The 12,842-nt window shown below is 46.2% G+C and overlaps 1 protein-coding gene across 5 annotated transcripts in view; it reads right to left on the bottom strand.

Moving 5' to 3' along the window:
- AMER1 (APC membrane recruitment protein 1) overlaps nt 1-12,842 on the bottom strand; it is an 84,666-nt gene that overhangs the window by 13,677 nt on the left and 58,147 nt on the right. Inside the window, exon 4 of one of the 5 annotated variants that reach the window (XM_073361059.1) lies at nt 12,348-12,687. The exons of the other annotated variants lie outside the window; for them this stretch is intronic. Coding sequence (XP_073217160.1) covers nt 12,626-12,687 — 62 coding nt within the window. The 3' untranslated portion in view covers nt 12,348-12,625. Of the gene's footprint in view, nt 1-12,347; nt 12,688-12,842 lie in introns of those variants that run through there. 5 annotated transcript variants of the gene reach the window in all.

The following is a 12,842-nucleotide window of genomic DNA, read 5'->3' as shown; positions in this document are numbered from 1 at the left end:
ATCAGTTTTGCTCTTACTACTCAATGTCATAGCAACCATCAGCTGGACCATCTCAAGACAAGGCCAGGAAAGGAAGCAGCTCATCCAGACCCTGGAAAGCCACGGGGACATTCTTTGTCTCCTTTACTGAAAGAATCCCCCTTTCCTCTGGGATGCAGAGCTTTGGTTGGAGTCACCTTGTCCAAACTCTTCAGAGAGTTTCACAAGCAGGAAGCTCAGGACACAGGCTTTGTCCTAGCCATGCAGTGATTAGAGGTACTCCCTCCACGACAAACATTACAGTGAGAGGGAAATGAAGAAGAGGTGCTGCCTTTAAAGAGGGCATCAATAGTTCTAATTTTTTTTTAAAAAATCCATGGGCTCAGTCCATCCCTGGTCATTATAGTCAGTGGAGTTTACACAAGGGATTGATTTGGACCAGATACTTTACTCCTCTCTCCCAAATCTTTCCTTACTGACTGTTTCTTCATTTACCTCTCACCCACACAGTCATCAGACTGACATTAGGTCATTAGGTTGCAAGCCAAGGCAGTTTTCTTCCAAATCAACAAGTAATTGATTTTACTTTTTTTTTTTTTTTTTACTTTTTACCCCAGTTGGCAGCTATAAAACGCTACACAACAGCATTGTTCCTGCAGTCTGAAAACTCTCCACTGCCAGCTGCAATGTTGGATTTTGCACTGGGACATTCCTAAAGAATTCCTCACTCAAGGCACTCGTGGGGAGAGCCCCCCACAGGCCCCCTCTGCTAAGCACACCACAGAAAGGAGCTCACTGCACAAATACAACAGCATCCTCCTACCTTCCGCTCCGCTGCCCCTCTTCAGGCACCAGTGCTGCTCTGAGATTGTGGGGAACTGGAAGGGCATGCTGGGTATTGAAATGCAAACACGAGGACCAAGCAGCCCGTTGAGCTTCTAAACACCAAAAGTTCCACACAAGAGTTTTCAGCTGTCTCCATTGCAGTGGATAATATCATTGTTCTACATAATCCTCAGAAGCATTCCAGGGATTCTTTTCCATTTGTTCATATTTTTTAAAAAATCAAATATTGGGCTTAATTCCTGCTCAGAACCAAGTGAACTTTTGTCCTGGGAGCAGATTACTATATTTAATAAGGAATATCAGCCTGTAGAAGATGGGCACATTCTCATCTCATCATAACATTGCAAATTAGAAGCAACCCCAATGAAGCCAATGGAATTGTATCAATGTAAAAAATATACTGTGAGGAGAATCAGGCCAAGGCAGAGACAGTGAGTGAGCATGGATGTATAGGTAAATTTTATTGGATGACACTTAAACACTTTCAGATTTTTTATCTGTGATATAGAATTTGATCTATGCAATCTCTTTCATACTCATTCAATGTCTATTTCACTAAAGAATGGGATTACTATTCAAAGGCTAATTCATAAACGACCTACAGTATGGCACAGGACAATGGTACAATAGCAAGCATACATTTTGAAGAAACCCTTGCCTGTGTTATTAATTGTGCTTTAGATTATTAAATGGGAATGAGCTCAAAAGTCCACTATCCTTTTCAGGACACCTGCTTTTGTTCACTTTTTGCTCCCTAGTCCTCTCCCACAATGAAACCAGATTTTTCAGTTTCACCTGTGTGTGGTTAATTTCATCTCCTGATTCTCCTGCCCTTGCATAGTGCCCTTATGCTAGGATTTCCAATACTGCAAGGTAACATTTGAGTCTTCCAATAACATCTTTTCAATGATTATTTTTAATACCCTGTGAGCATTTGGATTCATCGTATTTTCTGCCAAATCCCCCTTCCTCCTCTCCAACTTGAGCTAAAACTGCTTGACGGTATCCTTTTAAATGAAATACCAAGACAAGAAAGAGAAAATCTTGAAGTTCTATGACATGGGCAGGGAGGAAAAAAATAAAAAGATCAAGCTGACATTAATCATTTCTACTTCCTAAGCTTGCAAAGGGTGAAAAACAGCTGCTGCTTCTGAATGGGAGAACTGTGTGGAGGGGAAGCCATTCAAACTGAAAGTTCCTGGTTAAAGTTAATGTAACCTCATATGTTCCACCTGAACAGGAAAGCTCTAGAGCAGAAAAGGCATGTTTCTTAGACATGCTGGAGGTGGTTACAAGCATTGGCATGTGCGCGCCTGCCATTTCTTGGGAAAGTTTTCTTCATACCTGAAAGTATTCTGCCTCCCTACCTGTAAGATCACATGAGATTCCCACATGAATGCACAAGCAGGATTCATGCCAGCAAGAAAAGGGAGTAACACCTAGGAGGGAGTGGAATGATGTCTGTGAAGGGATGCAGAGCTCGGAGTTATTACAAAAGACCACATTGTATTTGATGGGATATAATAATGAGAAATGGGCTGGAAACGAGCAAAAGAAAATTGAGGCTGTATATAAAAGGGAAAGATTCCTTGGAGTGAGATCTGTTAGATTGTGAAATAACCTCTGAAGGGAAGTAATGAAACACTGCCTCTCGCATCATTTACAATTACAGCGAACAGAGCCCTGGAGAATAGAGTGATGGAGATAAAGCCTAACAGTCTCTAATTTCCGTGAATTTATGAAGATCCCAGCTCTCTAACATACAGTATATAATAGAATCAAGAATATTAAAATGGGGATCTGTCCATGTCTGCATAATAGCACATAAGCATGGAACAACAGCTTCCCAGCCCACTAAATCAACACAGCCCTGATTGTTTCCAGAACGTTTTTCACAGATCTGGTTGAATGAGGTATGTAGCCCATGGGCCTGGCTCCCTATTGCGTTAATTGTTTTGTCTATGGAGTTAAACTGGTGTGAAGCTACAGTAGTGCTGCCATGAGTCAGGCCTATAATCTGAATACTAAGTAATATTCTGGAACCTCTATTATGTATTTCCCTAGCTTGGGGAAAATAAAGGAGTAGATTTGACAGGCACATCACTGGGAGAAGCTGGCTATGCTTGTTCCATTGTACAGTTCTATAAAACAGTTGGTTTATTTATAAGTTAGTGGGTATTTAGCATCCTGCCGGGATGGGCTCTCCAGGCCCCGAGCTGAACCAGGGCTTGGAGTCAAGAAATACTGGTCTAGAGAGGCCCCACCCCTCCACAGGTGCAGGGCACGTTCCTGGTGGCAGAATAGTTTGAGAGGACACTGGAGCTCAGGAAAAGTGGGGTGGGGTGTGGGCTGTGTGTTGCATCAAGAAGCCAGGGTGATGCTCAGAGCTGCACCACCTTGTGAAGGCTGCTCTCACAGCAGGGACTTGGATCCCCCGTCTTTGGAGCAGAAAGCCCTAAAAGAGATCGATTGAACCAGACACTAAGAGATGCAGGAGAGCCTGCTAAGCCAGTGACCATGCCCCCAAACTGAGGAGCTCCAGCCGGGCAGGAAGTGACCTGGGGAAAATATAATTTGGTATAGCTCAATAATTGGGCCAGATGCTTTGATAAACCCCTAGGACCATTAGAGAGGGTGGGCCTCAGTCATCCTACCTTTGCCCCACCCCACCCCATAGTGACAGAACTTCTGGGGGAGCAATGGGAGCACGCGAGGGTTAACTGAAGCTGGGACCTCCTCTGGAACGTCTTGGCAGGCAGAAACTGTGGGTACACCCACACTGCAATTAAAAACCTGCAGCTGGACCATGCCAGCTCGCTCGAGCTCACGGGGCTCAGGCTAAGAGGCTGCTTAATTGTGGTGCAGCCAGAGAACTCAGGCTGCAGCCCAAGCCCAAAGGTTAAACAGCCCCTTAGCCCAAGCCCTGGGGGCCTGAGTCAGCTGGAATGGGTCAGCTGCTGGGGTCTAACTGCAGTGTAGACATACCCTGTGAGGCCATGACCTGACCACTAGGCAAGCTGGCCATTGGACTTCCCTAATGCCCTCAGTGTAGCAGTCAAAAGGGCAGTGCAATGGGAAGTGCCCTCGCCCCACCCCAGTGTATCCTTCAGCCTCTAACCCCAACACTGTCAGCCCCAATTTGCTCTATTTTCTCCACAATGTTTCTTCACTCATCATGGGGCCATTATTCTAACCCTCCTACTTGCTGCATTGAACTGTACCATACCTGGTGACATGGGTTTCTCTCTGGAAATGAAACTCATGGTATGTCTACACTGCAACATCAGCCCAGGCTCAATCCTCACCACGCTTGCGCCCACACTGCAATTGTGCTAACCCAGAGCTCAGACCCAGGGTCCCAGGACCCTGCAGGGCTGGAGGGTCCGAGCTTGAGTTAAGTTGGAACCCAGGGTCCACGCCCTACTCCTTTGCAGTGTAGATGCAGTCCCGCTTGCCTCAGGTCCTGAGAATCATCCAGAAATATCCCACAATTCCATGGGACAACTTCCTTAGTGCGCTCTATCCCAACAATCTGCAATCCACTATACTGAAAACAGAAGCCACACACCCCACCTTTGCAAACAGAAGCAGCTCGGGTCAGCATTAACCCATTCTGTTCTGATCACCGATCTGCAAGCACACTCAGAGAGGCTCCTGGGTTTGCAATGGAGAGCGACCCAAACCAGCCTTTTGCAAAGTGAGCTGCTTCCTGGTAACCATGCAGGGCAGGCAGTAACGTTTTCCCACAGTGCACCATGGTCCTAGGGCTAGAGCAGCCACAGTTCAGGGGGATAGGGGCGGCAGCATGCTAGGGACCCTGGGATATGGGATATGCACATGCAGTGTGGATACCAGAGCCCTAGATTCAAGCACAGGTTAGGAAAGTCTTAACATAGGGTTAAGATACAATGTAGAGGCTCAAGCCCAGGGTTCCCTAACACGGGTCAGCTGACTTGAGTCCCACTAATCTTTGGTTTACATTGCAGTGTAGACATACCCTGAGGCAGTAGGGGATAAATCATGTGCTAATTATGTCATGGTCTTGAAGCTGAAATCAACTTAATACGGGCAGATTCTGGTCCCTGCTTCAGCCACTATAGACCACTACACTAGCATACAGAAGGGCCATACAGTAGCCACAAGGGGTTGGGGGACAAGTCCCGCAGCGCAGGAGTACTGAAACCTGTCATAAGTGGCCCTGTGTTGCCACCTAACACAAGCCCCAGCAAAATGACCATGCTGGGAATAGGAGGGGACATGCTGGGGCAGAAGAGGGAGTAGCTGTAGTACTCCGGGCTACAGTGGATTTTGGGATGCTGTGTAACCCAGAACTGGGGCTGCTCTAATTTACACTGGGGGCTATTTCAGCCACCGCAGCAGCCCAGAATCTGGAGAATGTAAAAGCAGCATAAAGATTTGTCCCCTTCCCCTTAGACTGACCTGTTGGTGCTATGCCTGTCAGCAGGCAAAGCACAGAATCTAACCCATAGAGTCATGCTCAAGGCCCCAAACAGTTGAGGAAAGAAGAAGATGCTAGATCAAAGACAGTGGGCCAAATTCTGCCTTGACTTACAATGAGTGCAACCCAACTAGACCCATTCCCTTGGGGTGGTCCCACCAAGCAAGCACTGATGCACGCAGGCAGCATGCAGGAAGCATATATTGTCACTGCCTATCCTGGAGCTGGAGGGTTTCTGTCTCCAGTGCGCTCAATCCAACACCTTTCAGTGGGACTAAATTTATTTCAGATCAACTGGCAGGATAAAAACATCATAATTCACACAAGCTATGGTATCTACTCAGTCTGGTCTGTGTAATATAGACACAGTGTCTGTTGTTTTCTTTCCCACCATTGAAAGCAACCAGTGAAATCCCTGTATTTATATCACAGGATTTGCTTGCCTGAGTCCTGTTTTTTAAAGTCAGCCTTAATCACTTTTTAGTCATGTTTGATGCTTTCTGGCCTTTGGCATTCCTTTATCCCAAAGATGCTGCCCATAAAGTAGCCCTGCCTTTCTTCCTTCCGAAGGGACTCTGGCATGTAGACGGCAGGTCTGAATTAATTAAGCATGCCCTTGCCATGGTTTGAATTCTCTGGCCCTTTAGATAAGAGGTAGAAGTTCATTGCTGCCATCAGCTTTGTTACTACTCAAAAGCCAAAGCAGCCAACAGAGAAGTCTTGCAGGAAAATGCAACTTGGCTCATTTCAGGCAATTAATTTCTCTCCAAGGGCTGTTTCTAGTCGACACAGTTTCTCCGAGCAGGACAACCCATATTTATTACATGAGTTTCCCCTGACAGAGAGAGCACAGAGCCATTGAGTCCCTCTTTAGTAATGAGAGAGTTTTGTGCTTGCTAATGTAATACAGCACTACACTGAATGATCCAACATGGAGTGGGATTTGACTCCACTTACAAGAGAAATAAGTCCTAAATTAGTCAGAGTGGTGGGATTCTAACAAGGCGCTATTTAAAGTCTCCACCATTAAACTGAGGACATGACACAATGATTTGACATGGCAGAAAGGCATTTCTTCTTCATATCAATTTAACACTTATTGTTTTCTCATGATTATTAATGGTCTTGGATTCATAAAGTGAGCCATCACCCAGTAAAGCTGCTGCATCTGTGTAGTGGTCATGCATTACCAAGTAGAATTATCTTTGACTTTGACTCAGTGAAAGCAGGATGGAAAAGTCCCTCCTGGAAGACCTAAAACATGATGGCTGGATGATATCACCGGACACCTGTCCCTCACAGATATCCTACCTCATAAGGGGCCAGATCTGGTTCAGAACAGAACATCACGGAGGCACATAATGCATTGGGCTGTCTCGACACTGTCCAAGCAACAGCATGAGAAGTACCCAATAACCAAGTTGACACATCACGATGCAGTGTCCCAGCTGCCCAGCGTTTGCACCCTCCTGTGTGCACCAGTGTGCCACACAACATTGTGTTGTCACATCTTGATGCAACGTCACTGAACAATGACACACAGCAAAAGCATAATCTTATGGTGTTGCAAATACAATGATGGCTGTTTAAATGCTCCGTGTGAATCTAAGCTTTGATGTGAACTGAAGACTGGTTGGCAGCTATAGGTGGTTGCCTGTAGAAAGGCTCTGAAATCCAGCAGTTCGACACTTTTACAAAGAGCTGCTGGTGACTCATAGAAAACTTTCTATTTAGACAAAATTCCAGCTTTTTATATAGAGCCAAAATCTAACCTTGTGTAAGTAGGTGGAATTTCAAGTAAATCAGTGGAATTCCTTAGGCCAGGTCTGAATCTGGCCCTTAGCTTGTCTGTTCCCCTTCTCTCATTCTTCATCACTAAAGTCATTTGCTAGACATTGGAAGACCCAGACTGGATCAGATCAGTGGTCCATCCAGTCCAGCATCCTCTTTCCAACAGTGACTGGAACCAGCTGCTTCCAGAGAAGACACCTGAAACCCCATCACAGAAAACAGGATCTTCCTTTGTTCACCTGCTGCTGTTGCTTATTTTCCACTTGATGTTACACAGGAGGAATCCAGCCCTCCAGGGGGCCCCGCTTCGTGAACACAATTGACGATAACAGAATGCAATGTAGCCTCTCAGAAAGAAACACAATAAGAACCTGGCTGTAAGTCTCAGAAGGTCACAAGAAGTAACCAAACTACAAGTAGAAAACAGACTGAGGTAAGATTAGGGGTCTCAATGTTGGGGAGCGGGGACGACAATGAAATTCACACAGCTGGGATATAAAGGTTCGAGCCAGAATAACCTCATCTGTGAAATGTGGTCATCTCAGGGCCCAGCTGGAGGCTGTGTGCTTGGTTTCCACCACAGCCATTCTCACATGCTTAGGGGAAGAGCAACAATAATTGCCTAGGAGACCCCCCATTTCTTCTGTCTCCTTCCTCTGGTCTCCTGCCCAGCAGGTTGTCACTCTCTCCCATGCTTCTGCAGAGCTAAAACAGAACAACTTCAACCATTGCGGCTGCTCTCAACCTGGGCCGGAGGGGTGGGCGGGGGGAGCAGAACAGGTTCAAAGGCCCAAGTGGGAGTTAGGTGCCCTGCTCCCATTGATTTTAAGTGCAAGTTGGGCACCTTGCTGCCCTTCTTGCCTTTGAAACCCTTACTCTTTGGCTGCCCAGGGGATGCTGTGGGAAATGGGGGACCATCTAGGACCTCACTGTTCACAAGTGTATGGGACCAGATCTGTTCAGATACCTACACTTGAATACAGGGACCTTCCTTGCGCTTTATTATAAGCAATCACTGATATTCAGTGCCGCTTTTAGTGCTCACAATGTTCTCCGTTGCTCATTTCAGCATCTCCCAAAGCAGTAATACCCAGTCTGATTTGACAGGTTGGCATGTCGGTGCCATTCTCCGATTCTCCCGCAGCTGCTAAGGATCTGACATTTAGTGTCTTTCAACCCAACGGTTCCTGAAGTTCTTGTCAAACTGCCCATACACACGAAGAGCACCTCTCATACAGTGGGTTTGCCTCTGTGTAAGTGAGGCAGAATTTGACTCACACACACACACACGATGTAGGAACCGCTTAATCTCCAACTGAATTGCAACCCTTTCCGGGGTGCACTTGGCAGACAGAGTGATATGTGAGGACTGAAAGTACAGACTCCAGTAGCCAGTTGAACTTTCACTAGAGGGGGATTTATGTGAGAAATACGTGGTTATCCAGGCTCAAAAGTTGCCATGGGACTGAGTTGTTAATAACCCAGCTCTTATGAAATGTACCATTTGATCATCATGGGCCACAAGTGGGCACGACCAACACTTTACACCTCGTCCAAAATCACTGGCAAGCTCCCAAAGTGCCAGCAGCTGGTGAAGCCCTCTGGCTATCTGAATGTCTACAGCTGTGACAGGAGACATGCCAGCTACTGACCATTTCCCTGCTGCTGTGCTGAACAGCATAACCACCCCCAGGAGTCGAGCCCATCATCCTTCTCCTTGATGTATGGGCTGCACTTGAACCCTCTTCTTTATTTAGCTCAGAGTTACTGGAACAATTCAATTAAACTAATGAACAGGGCACAAGGGCCATGGAGGACTATTCTCTCTTGGTATTTTCCAGACAGCACTTTAGAAGAGCAATAAGTAAGAAGCAACCCTTAACCGCCCCTCCTCCCCCGCCCTATGAGCAAGGATTTATGCAGTGGGGAAAGCACATCTGAGTGTGGCTGAGTGATCTAGAGGGGTTTGCTTTAGGAAGGAGATTTTTGTCTTGCCTTATTATTCCTTAAAGACACAGAAGAGCCAGGAGAAAACCTGGCTGAGTCAGCAAGGGCTCCCCCTGCCTGTGACAGATGTAGCAGCAGCACCAACCGAGACAAGTTCAGCACAGCTTTATGGCGAGCACACAGTCCTCACAGACCCACTGGCCCCACAGCCAGTGGTGAAAGAGTTCAAATTGCTCTTCTTAGGTTTTAAAAGCCTCTTTTGACATCATCCAACTGCCTTCTCTGACCTGATCCCTCTGTCTCCTTGGCTTGTCTAGCACAAGCCTCACCTCTCTTCTCTCCCACAGCCTAGAACTGCTAAATAAATGCAAGAACCTATGTACCCAGGTATACACCAGTCACCACGGTACTTAGGTGCTGTGTGGTTCCTGTCATCTTCACTGTATCTCGCCTCAGACCCTCCATCTTGTCCTTTCTTTGCCTTTTCTCCCTGGCCTAGACTCCCTCTGTGTTCTCCCTCGGATATTCTTATTTACTTTTGTATTTGTATGGAATTGCCTTTTGAGGATACAGTTTATGTGAAAGTCAATGTAGAAGACAATAGTGTTCTATGGGACAGGCCAGTTCTTTCTGACCCACCTAGAAGAGCTGCTGTCTACAGAACTCTAGGGTCCGTCTCAAGACACATTTTGGGTTGTAAGGGTGCATGCCTTGAGCACAAAGGGAGAATAGGATGGAGAGGATGTCACTTCATCTGGTAGGCATGGCCAAACCTCACCAGCCACCCTTAGAAGGTGTCTTTACATCTACACAAAAGGGAGATGGGACCTGACATGGAGGGTGTAACGATGCTGGTTCCGGTGGGACCCAACTGACAGTGCCAATTCAGGACAAATTGCTTAGAGCAGGGCAGTTACAGCCCAAGGCTGGGGTTTTTCCACCTCTAAGGCCAAACCAAACCAAACCAGATCAGACAGAGAGGACTTTGGTTTTACCCCACTGGCTAACCACAAGTCATACAAGCAATTCCCTCAGTCACTTCAGTTTCCCAATATCACCACCAATGCCACTCATTATAGGGACAAATAGTTATGAAAACCAATACCCCAGTAAAAGAAAAAAGGTTCTCCTGATCCCAAAGGACCAAGCCCCAGACCCAGGTCAATATACAAGTCAGCTCTTACCCACAAATCACGCTGCTGCCAACCCTTTAGAATCTAAAAATCTAAAGGTTTATTCATAAAAGGAAAAAGATATAGATGAGAGCTAGAATTGGTTAAATGGAATCAATTACATACAGTAATGGCAAAGTTCTTGGTTCAGGCTTGTAGCAGTGATAGAATAAACTGCAGGTTCAAATCAAGTCTCTGGAGTACATCCATAGCTGGGATGGGTCATCAGCCCTTTGTGTAGAGTTTCCGTTCGTAGCAAAGTCCCTCCGGAGGTAAGAAGCAGGATTGAAGACCAGATGGAGGAGCTGCAGCAGCTTTTTATAGTCTCTTGCCACGTGATCTCTGCTTTCTTTGTCCCAAAGACAAGCTGTCCATCCCATGGCATGGAAAAACCTCAGAGTTCTGTCCATAGGCATTCCCTGTATACCTTGCTGAGTCACAAGGTGAATCTGCCTTCTCTCAATGGGTCAGTTGTATGATGGTCCTTAATGGGCCATCAAGCAGGCTAGGCAGAGCTGACGCCAACTTGTCTGGGGTGTCACCCAGAAGCATAGCATAAGTTTGAAATACAGACAGTATACAGCCAATACTTATAACTTTAAATACAAAAATGATACATGTATACAGATAGCATAATCATAACCAGCCAACCATAACCTTCTCTTAGACAGCTTATTTGACCCTCTTTATACAAGATTTGGTGCCACTACAGGACCTTGGTCGCAATAATGATCTATACGGGCCCAGATTATGTCAATAACTTCACAGGGGGCAAGAGGGGAGTTCAGTATCCATAGCCATTCTGTCCTTGGCTTCTCTGCTGAAACTCCCAACAAAGGCCTATCTGCAATGGGTCTCGGTCTGCAATATGGATCCCTGCCCTCTAGGAAATGGTTAGTGACTACTAACAAGGAGAACAATTAGTGACAGCTGAGATGGTGGGTTATGAAACATGGACTAGAATATGAACCAGGACCAAGTGGCTAATTTCATCTAGACCACCACTTGCCCATTACATGGCAGGCACCTGCAATCCCTACAGCCCCGGGCTGGATTTGGACTTGCAGAAAATAGGCCCATTCCCAATTGGCCTCTGAAAAAAAATGATAAAAACAAGAGCAGGAGGAAATATATAAAAAGCTGGTGCCAAGGAGGCTGCAACCTCTGTCCTCTTTCCGTTCTGTTTGTTAGTACTGTCTGTCTAATGGCCTGTGATGGGATGTTAGATGGGGTGGGATCTGAGTTACCCAGGAAAGAATTTTCTGTAGTATCTTGTTGGTGAATCTTGCCCATATGCTCAGGGTTTAGCTGATGGCCATATTTGGGGTCGGGAAGGAATTTTCCTCCAGGGCAGATTGGAAGAGGCCCTGGAGGTTTTTCACCTTCCTCTGTAGCATGGGGCATGGGTCACTTGCTGGAGGATTCTCTGCTCCTTGAAGTCTTTAAACCACGATTTGAGGACTTCAATAGCTGAGACATCGGTGAGGTTTTTCGCAAGAGTGGGTGGGTGAGATTATGTGGCCTGCGTTGTGCAGGTCAGACTAGATGATCATAATGGTCCCTTCTGACCTTAGTATCTATGAATTCCCCTGGGCCTGATGAACGAAACCACTCTAGCAAAAAGCAATTGATATGTCTGCTGATTTGGCTTCACGTTTTCCTTGTTTCCCCAACACATCATCAGATCCCCCCTCCCCAGCTACGGAAAAGGTTTCCTCTGTTTCATTTTCCTGCACTGACCTCACTTTCAACAGCCTGTTCCTTCTAAGCCCCACCAAGGGGCTCCTCAGGGACAAAGGTGCAGTCAGTGGAATAAAACTTTGTCTTTGCACAATGTCAAGAAAAAGCCTGAATGGCTCTGCCAGCACCAGACATGGAAACACGAACAGCTTCCTCGAGCTCCATGGAAATTGTACAAATTCCTTGGCAGAAAGGTGAGAGCAGCAAGCCACTCTGGGCTCATCTCAGTGCCCAGATGTCATTTACATTGGAAAGACTAATAGCGGGGGAGGGGTCGTCCAAAATATTCCCAGAAAAATTCCAAACCCTAGAAATTCAAGGGTCTGTATCCCCTGGAGAATTCATTAAAGTTGTCCGATTTTGAAGAAAAAAAACCCTCCAAAACTAAAAGGAAGACAACAGCAATGACCAAACCAACCCCACCCTGAATGAGTGAAATGCTGCCGGGGTTCATTCATAAAATAGCACTAGCCAGCGAGCAAATTATTCTGTTTTCATGCAGAATTTTGTTCTTGTGGAATGGATGGCACTTACAAGGGTTTCTTAAAATGTATTTAGCAAGTAATATAGCAAATAGCTCAGGTCTATGCTCACTGCCTTGATGGATCCTTCTGGGTGCGAGTTACTGAGCCAGGGAAAACCCAGTCTCTTCAGTGGTCAATGGGTTGTGTCCAGGTGTTGATAAGTGAACTCACCCACTGGTGAGCTGGCACTTTTCTTTTTTAATCTTCAAAAATGCGTTGCAGATAATCACTGAATAAACCATGGGTGAGAGAGGTATGGGTTATCCCAGTTTTACAGCTGGCGCAGGTGGTAAACGGCTTGCCTTATGCTCAAGCGGGAAGTATTAGCCGCCAGAGGGAGGATTTGAATTACCTGTCCTGTGTGTATTCCCTGGGGCAACAAAC

This window comes from Lepidochelys kempii, chromosome 9 (genome assembly GCF_965140265.1).
Source record: "Lepidochelys kempii isolate rLepKem1 chromosome 9, rLepKem1.hap2, whole genome shotgun sequence".
In the NCBI taxonomy this organism is placed as follows: Eukaryota; Metazoa; Chordata; order Testudines; family Cheloniidae; genus Lepidochelys; species Lepidochelys kempii.
The sequence above is the reverse complement of the archived record's forward strand: the minus strand, read 5'-3'. Positions and strand labels throughout refer to the sequence as shown.